Genomic DNA, 21,185 nt, shown 5'->3' with positions numbered 1-21,185 from the left:
ATGGTCTGGAAGAAGTAGCCAAATTAAAGATGAACTGTTATGAAATCCTGATTTAAAGTAATATTAAACTTGTAGATTCATCCCAGTAAGATTATTGTTAAACAGAAATAATACAGTTTCTCTGGTTTAATCACTATACATTGCATTTTTAAAATATTAATTTATTTTGTTACTGAATTACATAATTCTGAAAAACTCTTTGAACTGTTTTTGAAGTACTTTGAGCACTGAAGGCCTGAGTAGATGCCAGCTAACCATTCTGGGCTCCTAATTCACAGAGTTCTGGTTCTGGAGCCGAGAACTCACTCACTCTAGCGACCACCAAATGGAACAAGTCTTCTAGGTTATTACATCCTTACCAATACTTGCCTCCCCTTTTCATAATCTGACTAAATTTCATTTAATGGCCATGTAAGAGTGGAGAAGGCCCCGCACTTCAATAGCAAGTTCTACCTTAAATGCATTAGACCATGGTGGGTCATGGAAATCCTGGCTCAGTTAATAAATGACAATTTAAAACTCAAACTGGTCATTCCCACTTTTGCTTAGAGGTATCTATTCTATATCATTTACAGATAGATGCAGTATTTGGAACTGACAGTTCTGTAATGGCCAGCATATCTGAACTTTATGTGGGGGCTCCCTGATCCTAACTCTTTCCTGCATTGTAAGATTTCATTGCTACAATAGTCTAATAGACCATGCAGATTTTTAGCTGCTTCTGGTAATTGACCCTTGCTAGGCAGGAACACGTGCTAATGCTACAGATCTTAACATGGTCAGAAGTAAGCGTTCCAGTTTGACATCATTGTTTTTGCATCTGTTTAGATCTTATTTGAGGTATAGCCCCACAGCTAAAACTTAATTACAAATTTAATCAGATACACAGGTTGCCTCCCAGGACTCTTACAGTATAGTATGTAAATATAAAAGCTATCTTTTGCCTGGTTGTAAATTTTACATCTCCCAGGCTGAAGCGTGCAGTTTTTGCACACGTAGTAGTAGTTACTCACAAGGGTAGTTCCCCTGTCTGCAGTGGATCGATTTTCATGTCCTATATAGGGACAGCAGAATGTGGATTACAGAAAAGCACTGTGATGTCAAGTAGCTCATTCTCCTGTCAGTAGAAAACACTTTCATAGAATACATTTATAGCATTACCTGAGAATTTTACATGTTTTGAGACTGAATTCTCACCATTTCTTTTAGACTTATTCTTGTCATGTTTGAACTAGACAATTTGTAGAATACAGAGCAGATGATGATGAGTAAATGACATAAATGTGTGAATAAAATGAAGCTGTATTTAATGAAGAATCAAAAGAGATTATAACATTAGAACCACACTGTATATTTCTATTTTTGGGGCATTTTAGTCTATCCACCCTTTTTTCTCATTTTATATTTCATAGAATTGTTATGGTTGGAAAAGACCTTAAAGATCATTGACTCCAATCGTTAACCTAACACTGCCAAGTTACCACTAAACCATGTTCCTCAGCAGCACGTCTGCTTGTCTTTTAAATACCTCCAGGGATGGTGACTCCACCACTCCCCTGGGCAGCCTTTTCCAATGCCTGACAATGCTTTCAGTGAAGAAATTTTTCCAAATATCCATTCTAAACCTCCTCTGGCGCAATATGAAGCCATTTCCTCTTGTCCTGTAGCTTGTTACTTGGGAGAAGGGACTGAGCCCCCGTCTCTACACCCTCCTTTCAGGTTGTAGAGAGCAATAATGTCTCCCCTCACCGTCCATTTTTCCAGGCTGAACAACCCCAGCTCCCTCAGCTGCTCCTCACAAGACTTGTGCTCCAGACCCCTCACCAGCTTTGTTGCCCTTCTTCAGACATGCTCCAGCACCTTAATGTCTTTCCTGTAGTGAAGGGGGACCCAAAACCAACCACAGTACTTGAGGTGTGGCCTCACCAGTGCCGCACCGTGATTATCTCTGTTGAATCAAGGAAATTTATATTTTTTTAAAAGGGTCCTTTTTCACCGTGTTATGTAATTTTGTAAGCCTGCCTTTTTTCCCCCTCAGTGTCCTTACTGTAATGTTTTCCCAACTTACTTCTGTATTGAGAATCTAACATTTAGTAACAATGTTTATTTATTCCCTTAAATATTTGCATGCTGTTAAACCTTTTAACAGAAGCATAAAAGAGTAAAACTATTCTGCTAAATTTATTTAGCCACTTCTTGCTAGATCTTCAGTTTACATTATGCCTTATTTCTCCAAACTTTTTACTGCTTTTCCTTTTTGAGTTCATTCATCATTGCATAGTCTATCTTAACTTCTTTTTAACAGATATGCATAAATATTTAGCTGAAAATAAGCATCATCAGAGATTAAAAAAAAAAAGCAGACAACTAATTTGATAATTTTTCAAACCACAACATGAGCTTTCATGGTGGCAGAAAAACACCTTGGAAGTGTAACTAAAAGACAGTGATGACCACCTGAAGTAAATCCTATAAGATACTTAGACCGTGCCCATGACAATAAGCAGTTATTGAGACAATGGACTGCCTTGGAGCTTCACTAGTGGATGACTCCAGCAGGACTGAGGTGTGGGGGCAACTACCCTGGCTAACTTTAGCTACTGTCTAAAATGAGACCTAAACCAAGTAGTCCCATGGAAGTAAAGAAACCAATACAGTCACCTTTCTACACTGTTTCTGTCATGTTTGTAAGTCTAAGTGGGGCCTATGAATCAAAACCTTTTGGAAGCCTCCGATGGGGTGCTGTGCACCTCAGATTCCTTAGCACCTGTACTTAAATTACATATACTTTAGCTTGCAAGCACATACATTTTTCTTGCATGTTGACTGTCAAATCCTTCATGACTCCCCACCACCTTTCCTGTGTCTCCTATTGACATACTGGGGCTCTGGCTTCTCCTAGGGCTGTCTTTTCCCTTAACTTCCAGAGGGGCCAGTCATGAGGTCCAGAATCTACATAGAAGTTATGAGTTCCACTTGACATGAAGATAACGCATAGCTGTTAGAATGTTTATGATGCATTTCAATGGGAGGTTACCAAGGTTGAACAAAATGCAAGACAACTGCTTGGTAAGCTGAGAGGTCACAGTGTGGGTGCTGGGAAACGATCCATGTTCTGACCTTCCGTTTTAGATTTCTTGCCACCCCCTGTGACTGGGCCACCGCCTTTGTGAACTGCATGGACACGTTATTCTACAGGGGTGGAGAAGGCAAAACAGGAATGCCTGCCAGAAAGTAACACCAAGAGAGTAGTTTCAGGGGTTCCATCTTCAGAAACTTCCCAGAAACACACATAATCAAGAGAGATCTGTTATAGGGGTGTACAGATCTAACTAGGTGATTATACACTGGCAATGTAGGACTCTCCTCCTGACTTGGAGAAGACTGCTGCAAAGGCATGAAGAACCGACAGCTGTTTGACCATGGAAAATAGCAGGAAGGGAGAAAGCAGGGCAGAGCTAGCATAGAGCCCCTTTGAAATATATGTTGGTGCAGCCAGCAAATGCTCCTTTCTTTTGAGGAAGGAGAGAGAGGCTGCTTCTGAGCCTAGGATCAGTCTGTAGTAATGAGGTGGAAGAACTGTTATAAAGAGAATGAGGACATTTAGAAGTAGATTAGGCAAAGAAAGGAAACTAGCATTAATTGCTATAAATGAGGACATTTAGAAGTAGATTAGGCAAGGAAAGGAAACCAGCATTAATTGATCTAGAGGAGAAAACAGAAAGGATAAGAGAACTATAGGTGAGGGAGAAGGGAGGATACATACTGCAGGAGAATATGTAGTATGGAACGCATCATTTCTCTGATGCATTTTAGTAGCCTTCTAGTAGAGTTCAGACCAGGTTTTAAACTAAGAATTTTTAATGCAGTTTTTACTGAAGGATGGAGTTAGCTTGTCAGACTATAAAATCTGGAATTTTTTCCTCAACCAGTAGAATGGCATCTTTAATGGCTACCAGTGATAAAGACTTTCTTTTTGTGTACCTTCTTCAGAGGTACGTAAGCCTGTGCTTGAATTCTGACTTGGAGGTGGGTGTGGGGAAGAGCCATCTTCTGATTGACTTTAGAGCATTTTCTGAAGCTGGAGGCATTCTTTGGAGAGTCTGTTTCTAAGCCTTAAACTAGCCAGACCCTGATGACTTTGTAAGATGTGATGATATCGCATCAAAAGATTTTACATTTGTAGAAGAAATATGCTAAGAAAATGATTGGGTTTAGCAGATCCCATACGTCAATGTCCCATACTTATCTGCAGTTAGATGGGAACATTACACGGTGGTAATCTTGTTTAAAAATATATTAATTCATTTAAAAGGTATGTATATTCATTCTTACCTGATTTTATACAGTCTGATGTCTTGCAAATCCCATCTAAAAGAGGATAGAATCACATTCTTAATTCTTTACTGAATGTCAATATAATAAAACCTACTGTAAATATTATTTTCATTTACAGACACTTTAGAATTGCATTTAATTGCAGTGTACAGTAAGATAAAGATGAATGGACACCTTATACTCAGTAAGTGATTATTTATAGGATCAGGCTCTAAAAAATACCATCATCTTCATCCCTTTGGGGTCATTCTGTACTAGTCACTCATCATGTGGAATTTTTGTACTCATCAGAGGAAAATGTTCCATCAATCAATTAGAGGTGGGCAAAATATTATTTTTATAACAAAGAAGAAATTTAGAGAAAAATAGCACATGGACTGAAGACAATTGCAAAGTCAGTTTGAATTTAGCAATACCCTTCAATGACAAAAAGATTTTGGAAGAATTAATTGAAAAATCTGAGACATTTACTCTGAAGTCTTCTAAGCAAAATACAAGATTCAGGAATATGAAAGTGTTTCCTTGTGAGACTTCAGAAATAAAACATTTTTTTATTTTTAATTTCAGAATGGCATTTTTCCATTCCATAATTGAACCAGACTATAAAAAAAAGTATAAACAAAATTATTAAGTACATTAGAAAGAAATAAAGCATTTCATTTCCAATGTAAAGAAACATTCTAGTTTGACCCCAAATGGTAATTTTAGCTTCTCTGTATTACTTTTTCCAAAAATTATCAGGGTATTTACCCTTAAATGGAATTATTTTCAAATATTTTGGTATGGCTGCTGAATCACAAAACCTCTTAGTATGACTATACTCACTAAGAGTCCTTGCTTTAGCAGCCTGTAAAAGCAAAAAATAGGATTTTCATATATATACAGGAATATGGAAGAAGCACTGTTGTTTGGTTTTCTTTAGCAGTGTTGTATTTTGTAGAGTTTTTGCTTACTGAAATATTAATTACAAACAGAAGTAGTGTTAAGTCAGAGCAGGAGTTGTTTTGAGTTTACCACAACTTTGCATGAACAAATTAATTTATAGAGTCTCTGTTTGAAAAAAGCGGTTTTGTGTCAGTGTCTAGCAATAATGTGTGGATACAGCTTTACAATTCAGATAATTGTATCATGCTGTCTAGTGACATACATATAAAATATGGTTATGATGTAGAAGTTATTAACCATCTAATTTTATACACTGGGTAAGGTGCAATTTTCTATTATTGGGCAAGTAATTCTGAGCTGACCTCATTATTTTATTTTCTTAATGTTTTATGTAGTGCAGCTATATATACTATGCAACACAGTCTTTTCTAATACAACATTTTAATATAGTGCAACTTCAGGGTTTTTTTACTATATACTAACATCTGGATTCTATTTATTAAAGTGTTTTTTGGTAATTTCTTAAAATACTTTTATATTCATATGTTTGTACATTCAAAGACAGTTTAAGTGCACTCACCGTCATATGTTGCATACAGAACTATCATTGTGATCGCTACAATAGCTAGCAGAATCACTACAACAGTTAGCCCAATTTCCAGGCCACTCCATCGCAGCTTCTTCTTTGGTTTTGGAGTATTCATTTCAGTTATATCCATCTGGCTTTCCGACTTGCCCATAACCCAGTGTCTGAAAAGGAAAAGGGAAGATTCACCTGAGGATTTACACTGAGCCATAGGTCTTGAAAGTGGCTCCTCAACTGCACAGTAACAAAGTTGTTTTCTGAGGGAGTTTTCAAATTACTTGTAACACTACTAGAATGTCAGTCATGAAATTAAAAAGCCTCTCCTTCTCTCATGTGCAGACACACACACGTACGTACCATGAGCTGCTACTTGTCATTTATGGAGAACAGAAGAGTGGTCTTCCTTCACACGAAGAGGCCACCAAATAGAAAAGGGAGGCTAATAAAGCAAAACCCTTTTTTAAAAGGTACTCTTGTGGTTTAATCTTGTATGATGGTACAGGAGTTCACGAGCAAGCAAAAAGCAAGCCTCCCTGCTTGAATAAAAATTAACTTAATCTGCCAATTACTTATCTAATGCCAAAGGTCAAAATATACCATTGTGCTTCGCTGTCATTTTTTAGAATATTATGTAAGCAATTCTTGACTAGAGCTTTACAACTGTCTCTAAAAACAGAAAAAAAAAAAGTTCAGGCTCTGCTGGGAGCCTGTCAAATTAACACTGAAGACAGTGAGTCTTCACAGTAATTTTTAAAGAAGTGCGACCAGGTCCTCTCTTTTGAGGTTAGAACACTGTAAATTAGGAGTAATTACAACACATACATGCAAAACTGGTGGGAGTGTGAATGGACTCACGCTCACTCATGGAATATGTATGCAATAGATTTTAAGATTGTATTTCTGTCACTCTTTTAGGGGTATCTTGCCACCTTTTGTGGTACTACTGTTCTACAGTTCTTTGCTCTCTCTTCATCTGCTCCCAGTTATTCAGGGCCAGATTTTCCCCTGCTGACAGAGATTCAAATTCCTGTACATACATAGCAATGTATTTCTCAGTATTCCACAAGGAAAACTCAACAGTTTCTATTCACAGCATTTCCTGGGGATCTTTACATCCACAGATAGAGTACACACCCTTTCCACTTCCTGAGGGAAAATATGAGAGTTCCACGGGAATAAATAACAGAAACACCTACATTGACCAGACCCCTCACAAGAAAGTCAACCAGTGGGGCAGGTCAGGCCATTCGAGTCCTCTTGTGTTCATTACACCTTTTTTCCCCCACTCTCTGTAAGTCGGTGTAACAGCACTAAGGGAACCCTCCTCAGTTTCCACATCCACTCAAGTCTAAGACTTTAACTTCATTATTTTAAACTGGTTTAACTATATTGCTGGCTTGTATTAATCTTTGTCTCCTCAAGCTGCTACAGTCTTTCAGATATCCAGTCTTTGCTTTTCCTGTGGTCCTTCTGTTTATGCCTGATTCCTGTTCCCTAGTTCCCAGTAATCTCTTCCTCTCTTTGATGTCTACCTCACCTGGAATGCTAGCTCCTCCACTGCAAAAACACATCACTAAAGTGTGTATGTTAATGAATAAAATAAAGATGTAAAATAACTCGGTATTATGGACCTAAGTAAACAGAGATTTTGTGTTCCATGTGTTCACACAATACATGTCTCAGTGGAACCTTGGATACTATCACACTGACACTGCTTCTCTAAATGAATGAGAGAGCATTTTATTTCAGTGTCTCATCTCCCCTTTTGCCACTACTCCCTGGACATCAAGATGCATGAAGTGATTGGCAGCGCCAGAATCACAGGTCTGGGACCCTGCAAGGTCTGCCCAGCCTCTGTCGTTCTAAACCTATAGGGACCATTGCAACTGCTTTCACGTTTCTCACAAGCTGCTGTTTTTCTCTTAAGAGTAGGTTATTGGTCAAATCAGCAAGTGGTTTCTGAGACACAAGACTGAAATCCCGTAGAACCATGTAAAAGAAAGAGCTATGTGGGGAAATTTGCCCTGCATTAACTGTGAGCAATAAATTCATAGATAATAAAAAAGCAAATTAACCATTGTACCCTTTTCGCTTCCAGTCATATTAAGCAGCAAAAGATGTTACTTATATTGACTAAATACTGACCAGTCCCCAGAATCTTCTGAATACTTGTAACCTAATTTAATAAATGATTCTTATCTTCTGATTCTCACGGTGTCTTTAGAGCACTGAAAACACAGTTCATTAGAGCAGCAAGAAACACTGTACCTTTCATGTGCAAATATGTTCCTTACAGTCAGCTAAGTTTTTCCAAGTGAGCTAATCTTTCTGTTCCTACAGGAGTGTTCCTCGTGTTTAAAGGCACCCCATTGACTGATTTTGAGTTCTAGTTATTTAGAGAACTTATCCCATCTGCATTAACGAACACCAGGTAAAGGCTTCCTTATGTGCTAATTGCAAGCACAGTGAAAGTATAAGAATAATTTAAGCAGATATAACCCTAGGTATTAGGGTTTTCTTCTTTTCTCTTAATGCTTTTGTGATCCCCTCTGCCTACTAAAGCTTAGATACCACAGACAGCTGAAATTATTTTGACTGATCCTGGTCTAGGTAGCACAGGCAGTTAATGCATTAGCTTTTCTTTTTGGGATGTGTATGTTAAAAATCGACTTGTGGCTTACGTGGTTCCCAGTGTAGTCTCTACAGAAAATGTAGCACATCCCAAGAAGCCTTTTTTTTTTTAATAACTTGAGCAGCATGTAGTGTGCAGATGAGCTACCCCCAGGCGCGGTAAAAGCAACACACAACCAGTAAGGACGACTAAGAAGTGCCACGCACCGGGCATCACGGCGGACAGCCCCACTCGTGGACCAGCACCTCTCTCCCCGCCGTACCGACTGAGCGGCGGGGACGGCGCTCAGCGGCACAGCCTTGCTGCCGCTGGAAACCGACCCGCGCGCGGGCTCCGGCTCCGCTGGGCGGTGCCGCGGGCCGGGCCGCCCCGGGCGGGGAGGGGCCGCGGCTCGGGGCCGCCGTGGGCTGCAGCCGGACGGGCCGCCCCGGGCGGAGAGGGCGCTCGGCTGCCGCCGCGGCGGCGGAGCGCCGGGCGGCTCAGCCCCGCCGTGCCGGCGCCGGCTGCCCAGGCGTCCCGCGGGCTCGGGGCGCTGCTGGAGGAGACGCGACCCACGGCCGAGCCCCTCCCGTCCCGGAGTCCGCCCCGACGGCACACCGCCCCGAGACCCAACTTCCCAGTGCCCGGAGCACGCACGCTGCGGAGGCTCCTAAGTTAGGGTCGGTCAGAAATCCCCGCAGGGCGGCCGGCGCAGGGAAGCCGCGCGGGGACCCGTCCGTCCGACCGACCGCCCGCCCGTCCCGCTGCCGCGCCCGCCCCGCTCCCGCCGGCCCCTAACCCCGTACTCACCGGCTGGCGCTCGGAGGGGTCCGACCTCGGGGCCACCACACACATCCCCGACCGGCGCCGAGCGGAGGCGGCGCGGGGCGCCCCGAGCCGGCGGGGCAGCGCCCGCGGGTCCCGTGGGAAGGCGGCGCGCAGGCTGGGCTGTCGGGGCTCAGCGCCCGGCCCGCCCGCGGGCAGCGGCAAGGGCGCGGGGCGCCGGCATCGCCGGCACATCAAAGCCCGGGGCGCTCCCTGCTCCGGCTGCTCGCCGCTGCCGCCGCAGAGCGAAGCTGCTAGCAATCAAAGGAGCCCTTGTCTGCCGGACGAGCAGTTCTCCGGGTGACCTGAAGGCTTCTTCCTCTTTGCGATCATAAAAATGTGATGGGGCAGGAAACAAACAAACAAGCTCCCCTCCGCCCCGACAGCGACAAACCACGCGCTTCACCTCGCAAAGCTTCCCCCAGCGCTTAGGTAGAGGAAGGAGAAGGAGCCGCCGCCTGGAGACAGGCGGTGCAGATGAGCGCTATGTCCGACGGAGCTGCCCCATCCCCGACTCTGGACCGCAGGCTGGGCAGGCCGCCTCTGCCCGCCGCGCTGCCGCGGAGGAGGCCGGACGGCACCGCGGCCGTCTGCAAAGCGAGAGCCGAGCTGGAGGGCGAGAGTAGCCTGCACCTTCCTTCCTTCTCCGCCTTTTCATTTCTTTCCACTCTGTTCAGGAGAAGGAAAGAGATGATGCACGGGGAAGGTCAGCAGCTGCATGTCTGCAGTGCTTGGTGCCCGTTTCCATACAGACTCATTGCCTTTGTCAAATAAATGCAGTCACACGTACCCTCTGTAAGATCTTATATCCTCATTCACTGAGTGATTTCTTCTCAAGAGGGAGACAGCTGTGACTTCTTGCACGGAGAGGCAGCGCCAAGCTCTATCATAAGATTTGCCAGCCAACCAAATACCACAAGATATTTGTTTAATTCTTACTAAGTTTCATTCTTATTAAGTTTCATTTTTTACTAATAAATTGGCAAACATCAGAGGAAGCAATATGAGTTGCTGTCATTCCTCTGGCTCTACTTTTGCTGCCTTCCTAAAAGCACCTTTATTACCTCTGAGGCAGAAATGGCAGCTGAAATTTCTGAAATCTTTTCCTACCTGCTACACATACCAAACTGTCTGCTGCTTGAGATGGGCAACCTTCCTCCTCTGTAAGAAAGGTGGAAACCGAATACTAACTTCTTTATGGAACTGCACAGCAAATGATCTGCAGAGCAGATGCAATGAAGAGGGGAGGCTGATAAGGTATTAACTGAGCATTAGCTGTAAAAGTGAAGCACTTTTGCAAAATGAACATCTGAAGATGGATCAAGCACAAATAAGGTTTTACTCACTGAAGAGACAGGGCAATAGAAGTACCAAAACTAGGCATGAAAAACATTTCAAGAAGTCTAGAGAACAAAAATAGAGCATTTTCTTGCAGGCAGGAGTGGGGAAAATGCTGATTATATCCTTTCCGAATCAAGTGTTCAAATTAATATAAATATCTTATTTTCAACCTCGCCTGCATTAATTCTTGCAGAGTTACATTCTGGTTACTGGAACAAGCCATCTGCTCCTGCAGGTCAGTCCTGGCATTACCTGGTGCCTTAAAGACACACCAACAGAAACAAACAGAAAATCTCATAAGAATAGAGGAGTCATTAAAAATACATGTGATTTTGTAAATAGACGCCTATTGTACGGCCTTAACTACAACACAGCTTGAAAAGTAGAGGGTCATGTGTGTGAACAGACTGAACTAAAATGGCAAAAGAGGACTTGTTTCAAAAATTTTAGGTGAACCAAGAAAGTTTAACTGCCTAATTCACCACAAAGAGAGAAAAGGGAGAAACTCGAGTAGAAATCTGTAAATAGTCCAAAGAGGACTAATATACCTGACAGGCAGTGTGAGAGTTTCCACTCTTCTAGAACCTTGTGCTCGGAAAGAGGGATTAGACATTTCTATATACGCAGGCTACAAGAGGTGTGATCTATGAGTCAAATGCTGAGATTCCTGTTTTGCCCTTACTTAGGGAAAACTCCCATCAAGTTGATAGTGTAATATCCTGCCTAAGAATAAGCAAACACCTGTTATCAATGCTCCCGTGGACAATGGGTGAAGCAAAGTTTGTAGTAGGAGACAATCCATCGTATTAGACCTATGCGACAGCCGAAACACTCTTTGGTCAGCACAGCCCCCCACTGCCGCAGGACGGCCCTCCTGCTGCCCACTGCCCACAGCTCCCTGCCAGTGCAGGCTGTTTCCTCAGCCCATGGTGGAGTGTGACGGGGACACGCTGCCGTCCTCCTGCCACCCACCCCAGCGCGCCTCAGCTGACAGAGGGCTTTCAGTAGGTACAATACACACAAAGTTCCTTCTTTCACTGATCTTCAAGCTCCGAATATGAACAACAACTACAAATTCCTAGCTGAGATCAATAGCGTATTTGGTCATTTTTATGCCCCATAATTTTAGGGATGGTAAGAGACCTGTAGCTTCATTCTATTAATGGAAATGCCCCACAGATTGCTAAGGTGTACACTCAATGCCAAGATGAACCAAAGAGCCGATTACAGCTTGTATTGATTCCTGTTAAACACTAAGTATTTGCTTTCTTCTTACCTTCATCTTCCTAGTACTGTAATTTCACAAAGCTGAGCTAAGAAACAAAAAAGCAATCCATCAACAGAAGGTTCACCCCAGAACTGAAAAAAGAAACCCTCACATGTAGAGATTAGAATAAATAGTTTGTCCTTATAACCTTCCTGCGTTGTCTTACGCTCAAGTAATCTTACTGCTTTCAATGTGAAAGACACCAGGATTAAGTTTGTAGGTTCATCCTCTAGGGCTAAATTTAATGGGATCTGGCACTACTGCAGTCAATTCTCCGGACTTCTTATGGACGACCACCAGGTTGAAACAAATACATAGTAAATTTATAGAAGCAAATGAAACTCAGCATACAATTTAGAGAGTCAGATAATGAAAAAAAATGGGTTAATGGAAGAGCACACTGTCATTAAATCAGTAACCCTGAAAAATAAAGGTTTCTGCTCAATACTAATATGAGAGGAGATAGGAGTACTATGTCTTAAAAATCAATGGCTAGGGAAGTATGCTTTTCCAAAAACTCTGCCCCCAGGTTGTTCAGAACAACATAAACACCTCCCTGAAGGTGTTCAGGGCCAGGCTGGATGGGGCTTTGAGCAACCCGGTCTTGTAGGAGGTATCCCTCCCCATGGCAGGGGGGTTGGAACTAGATGGTCTTCAAGGTCCCTTCCAACTCTAAGCATTCCATGATTCTACAAAAAAAATGGATGCACTGTCCAGCCTTCAGAAAAACAAACTGCGTCACAATAGCTCAACTTGAATTCCTCATCAAGTGAAGAAAAGCCAATAACCCATTCAATATTGTTTTCTCCACTTGGTCCAAACTGACAACAGTATGACCTTATTCTCAATATGACCTCTGGATAACATTTAGGAAATTAGGACTCATTTATATTACTATGAAACAATGTTGATGATACTTGTTTTATTTCCTTTTGGGAAAGCTCACTTTCACAAAGTAACAAAGTCAATGTTCAAGAAACAAACAGCTGCCAACATTAATGCTGCCTGTGTGATTTTGACCGCCCATCTTAATCCCACTGATCTCTTCTCCCTGTCAACTCCCATGTTTTAGGCAGGAGAAGAAAACAGAAAATCTCCTGCCTTCCCTCGGTGTGTTCAGTGCAGTTGGACTGTGAGAGAATTTAGATGGTAAAGTCTAACACACAGAGTGTTTACTTATTTGTGTGTTTTTTTTTTTCTCAGTAGGTTTATAATGAATCCAATTCTGGGTAATTTCTCATTCAGGAAAGTAAACACCCTAGGTTTCAAAATATTTGCTTCAGTGCCTAAATTATGCAGGTCTAATTGTATTGTATTACAAAGCTTTGTCTTTGTTAGTTGACAGGCTTCGTAGTGTGACTGATTTGCAGGTGTTTGCAAGCCTGATAAAATGCTTGGCTGAAAAGCTGCAGCTTTTTTTTTTTTTTTTTTTTGGCTGTTTTTGAGCTTGCCTAAAAGCCACACACAGTGCTTCAGTTAGTACAGGCTAACAGGCTTTTTGGGGTCCTGAATTTCTCTGCAGCCATAGCAGCAATCATAGTTGTGTTAGTGGAAAAATAGTGGGTGGGTTATGTGGAAGAAACGGGTAAAAACTGAAGTGAGGTGAAACTGCATGTGATACGCAGAGAACATAAAAATTCATAATAATGTAAATACAGAACCAAAAGAAAAGAGACAGAATTTGGATGAATTAACTACAAGGTTTCCTGCACAGTGCAATCATGACTGTGCACAGCTTAGTCACACTTTTCTGGTTAACTTTAAAACCACAATGCTGCAAAAAAACAAGCTCAAGCACAGAGAGGCCTTTACTTCAGCAACAACTGGAGCAGAACCTACTATGGACAGGCAAAATGTGAGAAGTCAACACCACACCAGGCTTCCAAGAAGCTCTTTGCACTTGGGCTCCGAAGCAGGGCTGCCCTGCGGGTGAAGCCCCTGATGCCAACAGCCCTGCCCCAGTCAGGGGCTGCACTCCCCACAGCTTCGCCTCAGGCAGCCTTTGGCCCACACTCACCCGCTTGCAGGCCCCCACAAGGAGTGGTTCGCTCACTGGAGCTAACGCCTCAGCCTCCTCGGTGGGGAACTGTGTGTAATTCTGCTGTCCAGTTGCGTATTCAGGGAGAATAAGTGGACTGTGGCTCAGAAGCCGTGAGAAGAGGCCTCAGCCCGCCGCGACCAGAACCTTCTGGAAATGGCGGGCGGGGTGGGCCGCCAGGGGGCGCCGTCGCGGGGGGGAGGATGCGACGGCTGGGGCGGCGGCTGAGGCGGGCTTTGGGCAGGCAGAGAGGGAGCTCTGCGCCCGCAGCGAACACGGTAATTGTTGTGCTGGTTGTGAATTCTGCCCCTCTGGAGGGGTGCCCCTGCTCTGGTGTAATTTTGGGCTCCGGTGAGGGGTTGGGGGCCAGTGGCTCATCCTTCAGCTGAACGGCGGCCCAGCGGGGCCTCGGACAGGCATGGGCACAGCCAGAGCCCTGCGCCGCCTCAGGGAGCCCATCGTGTGAGCTCCTGTAGGGCTATGGTGGGCGGTGCCTCAGTAGTCGTCGTTAGTGGTCATTGCAGCATGGGTGCTGTTAGCAAGGCTGTAGAATCACAGAATGGTTGAGTTGGAAGGGACCTTAAAAACCATCCAGTTCCACCCCACTGCCCTGGGCAGGGACACCTCCCACGAGACTGGATTGCTCAATGCGCCATCCGGCCTGGCCCTGAACACCTCCAGGGATGGGGCAGCCACAGCTATCAGCCATACTTCTGCATTTGTGCTTTTTCCTGACAACATAGGTCACATTTAAATGTATGTATTTTTTTTCTGAGAAATTTGCTGCTTACATCATCTCAAAAGCCTAAACTTTGTGTTTTGTTACCATTGTCATCTTCTTTATTATTCTTAGACCTCGGGGCTAGTAATTTCCTATTTGCCGTCATTGCAGAACTTGACATTGCCAAACAATCTTGTGGTCGGGAAGTGGAGCATTATGCCAGGAAAGGGGCCTGTGTGGTGCCTGTCAGATGGTAACATGGGATGTGTTTTGGGGTTGCTTTTTTACAGGAAATGTCAGAGAGTCAGTAGCATTTACTGACTAAAGGGTGAACCATGGGCAGGGAGATACATGGGAACCGCAAATGTGGAGAATATTTTGAATTAGGAACTTGTAAAGCATGTTCTTGGTCAGTATTTCCCCTGGCTAAATGATACCAGCTAGATTCTACTAAATAATGAGGTTAAGGCTTATAGTACAGTGGACTGCTGCACTGTTTGAAACGGAATCATAATGCCTGGTGTGTCTGTACAAGATAAGTGAAGTTACCAACAAATAAAGGCACACAGGTTTGTGGATCCATTTCATAGTTTACAGATGACTCAGCTGTCCAGGAATTGTTATTTGACCGTCTTTACTCAGAGCTGGAGAGGGCTTCAGGCTGGAAGCCATGGAGTAAGCTTATGAAAGGGCCTGTCCTGTTGTTGACAAAGGGTACGTGAATTCGAGCAGATTTGTGGAAATAATTACTTCTGCTGAAATACAAAAGAGAGTGCTATTTTGGAGTCATCCAAGGTTCAAACTGAGTGTGTTGTATAGTCACTAATAGTGTTGTATAGGCACCAGTGTTGGTACAAACACTAATGCAAGGAGTAAAACTGTCTCTCTGTCCTCAAGAGTGCTTGTCCTGCTTCTCTTTTATTTTACGTTTCTGACTTCTCCATCATGTGAGCAAGGGTAGAATAGATACCATGTGGTATGCAATAATCAGTCATCACAAATTTCAATTGTCAGTATTAATAGTGCAGAAATTTAAGATAGAAGCTAGATGTTTTCTGGTGGTCATGGTAGCAGCGGGCTTTGGCAACTTTAAATTCGCAACATACAACCTCATTCAACTTTTTACTTAAAAACATTAAAATCCTTACTGCATTCCAATATTTAGTGAAGTGCACAATACAGTTTACAAAAATGGCATCTAGTAAGCATATTAATTGGGGGTTTAATTGATAGCAGGAAAAATGTAGTAGCAATATCATTGAAAATGAAAATATCCAAAATACAGAGCGGACTAGCAGCAGTAAATCAGAAGCCTGCCCCTTGTTCAGGTGTTACGATCACAGCATATTCTGAGAGTATCAGAGTAGCCCAGAGTTCTGTGGCAAATACGCTTGTGGGATACTTTGAATATTGGTATTTAAAGAAAGTAGAGAATATGGCAGAGTATATCATTTGGAATGTGGCAGCCGGAGGGGGAGGGTGTTTGTTATCAACTGAAAAGATAGACCATTACAGAGTAAAAAATGTTCTGAAGTTACTCCTGGCTGTGTCAGCCCTAAGGAAAACAGAATTGCAGCCTTGTTCTGTCTTGTCTTTTCTTTGTAAAATAATGAGATTAACGTCACTCATTTTTTCAACAATAGAATAATCTTTCCTTTCTTTTCATTATCAGGTATCAGAATATTTAGTCTTTTTGTTGTTTGCTGTAAAGGTGCATTGAAAGGTTCAGTGGAGTATCTTAATTATCTACAGAACTAAGGATGGTGAAAGCATTCTAGAGGACCTTTTCCTGAGGAGTAGTTATATTTGGAGCTGAGGAAATATAGACTGAAAGTAATGCTTGATGAGTAAAAGCAATTTATTTCTCCAGTTCCTGAGAGAACAGTTCTGGGTTTTTTTGTCTTTTCTTCATTTAAGATTGACAAAATCCATAAAAACTTTTCTAGAAGTAATGAAAGAAGAAACCTTTTAATTTAGTGGAAAAAAATTCTAGCAGAAAAAAATCAAAAGGAGACGACCTCCATTGTTTGCTTGCAAGATGCCTTTCACAGTGTCTAAGAGGCATCTTGAAGCACAAAATAAACTATAAGCCAAATTCAAAGGAGATTAACAAATAAGGAGAGAATGTTTTGTACTCATCTGTCTGCTGTTTTTCATAGATTTCATTCCATGACATCTTTATGCAGAGAAATGGCTGTGAAGGACTAATTGGTTTTGGTTGGTTGGTTTTCCTTTAATTATGTATACCCAGTATTTTTATTTGTATGGTAGCGAAACTTCTGGTGCTGTCAATGCACACGTGCCTTTTCTTAGATGGACTTGGAACACAGGCTCGTTTGTAAGGTGGAGGTGTAGATTAAAAGTCACGCTTTGCTGAACTTCTATGGAAAAAAGAGAGTCTCTGAGATGATCATTCCATTAAAGAGCACCGGGAGACTTAGTTGTCAGAGAGGAAGCAGGAATGGAATGGAGAAAGACATGACAAAATTCAAGCAGCTATGTGCTATCACCTGATTTGTCAAATGCCTTGCCATCTAGCTCTGGATCTGAAGCAGCCTCCAGATGGCATAGGCAACTTGCTCTAGGAAAAATATGCCTCACTTTCCCTGGACAGTGAGACAGGCTTCAGCCGTGGTACCAGGAAGGTGGCATGACTTGCATGGAAGTTCTGCAAGTATTGCTGTCCATCCAAAGTCCTCTCTCCAAGCCCTAATAACGCTTCACAAAGGTATGTGCTTGCTGGAATGTCCCCGTCATGTTAACTGCAGTCACAGAATAACTTATCCAAGTACTGGCTTGGCACTAACTGAAGCTGTTCTCTTTCAGAACCAAGGTATAAAGTTGTAGTGAAATTTGCAGATAGTTGAAGAAAACTTACCTATGGTACTTGAGAAAGATGGAGTAATGTTTTTCATAGTAACAGAACAGATTCTGAGACTGGTCTGAAGTTACTGGGCAATAATTAGCCTTGTGCTTGGTGTTAGAAATTTTGAGTGATACTGTGTGAAGTCTTAAGTGAGCTCTTCTAATGTGGATGCTTGAATATAGCATGCCTGAGAAGCTGATGACTGCTGTGCCCTACAGTGTAAATGCTCTTTCAGAACTGAGTGTGCCAACTTGCACTCAGAAGAGCTCTCATGAGTTGCCTCTTCAATATCCACTTTTCTTCTAGTGTGATAGTTTTCTGGATGCATTTGGAGACCAGATAATTTAGTAGTCTTCACAGCTGTTGCTGAGTTCATAGAGCCACAATACCTTTGAGAAACATGGGCCTCGTTGCCTCCTCTAGAGGCTCATAATGAATGTCATCAATACTTAACCAAAGATACAGTCAGTATCTTCTTTTAGGTATCTTAGTGTGAAAATTAAATGTACAGCAAAGAAGCAAGAGAAAAAATATTAATTATTTCAGTGTATTAAAGTGATGAGACCTTTTTTTATTTATATGCCTGCCTTCCGGATCTTTACCTCACATGCACAAATCTAAGCATCCTGTCCAACAACACTTTGAATTACTGTTCAGAATATCAAACAAATTATTTCTTAACTAAATATAAATAGCAGGGCATAGCAGTGAGGAATTTTGAAGAACAGATCGTAAAGTATGTGTTTTCTTAGTAGGCTGGAAAAATGTCAAGACTGGTACAGCCACTAATCAGGTTGTAGCATGCCGAAGGGTGTGATTCTTCTAATTGTCATATTCTGTTAAAACAATGAACCATTGACATACTGCAAGCCTGATAAACATGCTAAACACTAATGGCCATGTTTGCTGTGGGTGTTGAGTACAGTTACAATCAAGAAGATTATTACGGCTGGAAGGTATTCAAAATGAGAGGAAAGAAACGTCTAAGCTCAGGACGACAGATTAAAAATACTCCTGAGTAATGTCTAGGTCACTGGAAAACAATCAGCCACAACTTAACAAAACAATAAGTAATGCCACCTCGCCTGGCATAATGACAAATCAATAGTCACGTTTTTCTGTTCTTTCTTGCTGCTCGCACCCTAGATCAGAGTTTCTTTTCGCCAACCAAATGACATAAGCAAATAGTCTGCAAGAAAAATAAGTTCTGTTTCAATGTCACAGATAGCTGGCTCCACGTCCCCGGACAATGAGATAATTTGAACAAAGTCCATGACTTAAATATCTTTTTGGTCTTTTCTTAATCCGGAATGACAAAGTACAAGGCTTGCATAACATGAGTACTGTATAGAAAATGGGGAGAAAAAATCCTATGGCTCTGGACTGTTAGAATACAGTGAGAGTTGTCCTGTTCCAAACCACCCTTCTTAGATCCTACCGAATAGTAGATCTAGGAGAGAAAAATAATACTTTTTCCTCATCATTTACATTAGTTTTTCTACCTTAAAATATGAAAGGGCAAAGCTTCTGTATGTGTGAATCTAAAAATGAGAAAATAAATCCCTATTGATGGTCTCAGTGAGGACTTGTCCTACCTTCACGTAAGCTTGTGGCAAAGCTTTTAGTAACTTTAACAACGATATCAAGACCTAGGAGATATTTCTGCCCTGAGAAATCAGGCCATTTAGTTAGGTGCTTGTGTGTGATATTTAGTTCCATAAAGCACAGCTGGAGATGTCTGAGCATACATGAAATTAAGCACGTATAATAGCAAATACCTGCTCTACATTCAGCTTCAAAGGCATGACCATCACACCTCCGCTGGGTGGAGTTCTACAGTGATACCTACTCACTTGCAGCCACTGGCTGTGGCCCCAGCTGAACAGCAGAGACGGAGCTGGTGCTGTACCTTTACCTAGTGAAGTGGCGTGACATCAGCATCTTAACATCTTTTCTTAGTTTACTTAAACTTGGCTGAGAGATAGCTTATACAATGCAAGCAGTATTCTTTTTCCCCTTTAGGTTAAAGTCTTCCCCTTTATCTCAGAGTGTTCTTTCCCTTACTGCTTAGTCTTTTTCGCTTGCCGTTTACTTTTCTCATGTTTTTAGTTTGCCTACTCTCTGACCCTGTTTTCAATTTATTTTCCTGTTGGCTTTGTCCTTTTTTACTCTTCTCGGTTTCACTGAAGCTATTAGTGTAAGGCGGATCAAATAATATCAGGGTTAAAGCAGACCCTTGAACTCACAGTGTTTAATGGATTTGTAATTAGGCCATGTATCCCTGTGAGAATGAGCGGTCTGGGAATTTGCCAGGATTTGTAGGAGGATTTAGTAGCCTACTAAGAATTTCCAGGCCTATTAAATTCCTTAAGAAGTTTTAAAGACCCCACCTATTTAGGCAGCTAAAGATTTTGAACTAGGATGTCTCTAAATACACAAAAAACTGAGAGATGAGAAGTAGAAAAACGCTTATTTTGCAGACAATAAGGAAAAGCTTTGAAGATTTTCTAATTTGAAGTGCAGAAATAGATTTTCAAGATTATCTTGGTAACACGTGGCTGGCTTAAACCATATGATGTGTGTTTTCTCTGAGAATTTATATTTGCATATTTGATAAGGCATGAATATTAAAATACACATTAACCAGGCACTATGTATGCATCATACTGTAGGTATACATGACTACTGCTACTTTCTGATCTTTGAATACATAATTGTGTTTAAAAAAAAATCATGAAGTACTTGCTTTCCTCCATCCTACCTGTTTGCCATTTATGAGGTTCTGCGGCATTACATCTTTCTGTATCTTTTGGGGAGATCAGATAGTGCCTGTTAAATGCCAGATTATTTTATTATGAAGTCCTAGTTTATTCTTACTCATGACTGAGAACAAATATGAGCTGTTTTTGTTTACTTTCTAGAGAGGAAAGGTAAAATGCATATAACCTAAAAATACTTTCCTCCCCCTATTCCACGTCTCAGTGCTTTGGATTAAGCTTTCATCTTGGACAGGGAGGAGGGTAAGGGAAAGGAAAGGCAGAAAACAAATAGTCAGTTTTCTCATAGCAGCACAACACTGCCATTTTTTCTTGCAGGTTAAAGATACCCAAAACATAATTAGCTTTCTTCTCTTTGTTCAATGACTACCCTGTAAAAAGACCACACAGCAATAAAAATGAGTTCGCTTACCTGTACGGCAAAGTGAGTGTAGAACTTTCTTTAAATTTGACCTGTTCAGATCTATTTTTGGATTAGCAGTGGGTTTGACTTGTGAAATTTGGCTCTTGGCTCAAATTCAGATTTTCTTTTAACTGTAATGTATATCAGCGTCTCTCAGACTGGTTTGGGTCCATACCCCTATCTCCTGACCGCAGCGATCGGAATGTGCTTGTTGATGATAAATCAGTTCATTCCTAGGGAATGTTCAGGTCTTGCAGCTACAGTGAGTTTAAGTAAGTCTTGTTTAAATACAAGAGTATAAATTCAGCTGTTTCTGTAACCACTGCAGCTACTATCTCTGTTACCTCCCCCGTTACTTGACTGATGGCATCCTCAGTACTAAAAACACGTGTTTCTAAAACTGCTGACTGTTGTGAGTGGTGGGATAAACAGAAAAATACTAGAGTCTGCCTTGTGCCTAATAGCTTGTTTTTTATCTATATGAAGAGGTACAGTGAACTTTTACTCTCTTATTTATACAACCTCTG

The 21,185-nt window shown here is 41.9% G+C and overlaps 1 protein-coding gene across 3 annotated transcripts in view; it reads right to left on the bottom strand.

Moving 5' to 3' along the window:
- MME (membrane metalloendopeptidase) overlaps nucleotides 1-20,793 on the bottom strand; it is a 62,882-nt gene extending 42,089 nt beyond the window's left edge. Inside the window, exons 1-3 of one of the 3 annotated variants that reach the window (XM_074592273.1) lie at nucleotides 20,668-20,793; nucleotides 5,804-5,973; nucleotides 4,336-4,371 (exon numbers count right to left, since the gene is read on the bottom strand). In XM_074592273.1, coding sequence (XP_074448374.1) covers nucleotides 4,336-4,371; nucleotides 5,804-5,963 — 196 coding nt within the window. In that variant the 5' untranslated portion in view covers nucleotides 5,964-5,973; nucleotides 20,668-20,793. Of the gene's footprint in view, nucleotides 1-4,335; nucleotides 4,372-5,803; nucleotides 5,974-8,647; nucleotides 8,802-9,230; nucleotides 9,676-20,667 lie in introns of those variants that run through there. The other 2 variants (XM_074592271.1, XM_074592272.1) reach the window with 2 other exon arrangements.
- Between the last annotated feature and the right edge of the window lie 392 nt (nucleotides 20,794-21,185).

Source organism: Larus michahellis, chromosome 6 (assembly GCF_964199755.1).
Source record: "Larus michahellis chromosome 6, bLarMic1.1, whole genome shotgun sequence".
Taxonomy (NCBI): Eukaryota; Metazoa; Chordata; class Aves; order Charadriiformes; family Laridae; genus Larus; species Larus michahellis.
The sequence above is the reverse complement of the archived record's forward strand: the minus strand, read 5'-3'. Positions and strand labels throughout refer to the sequence as shown.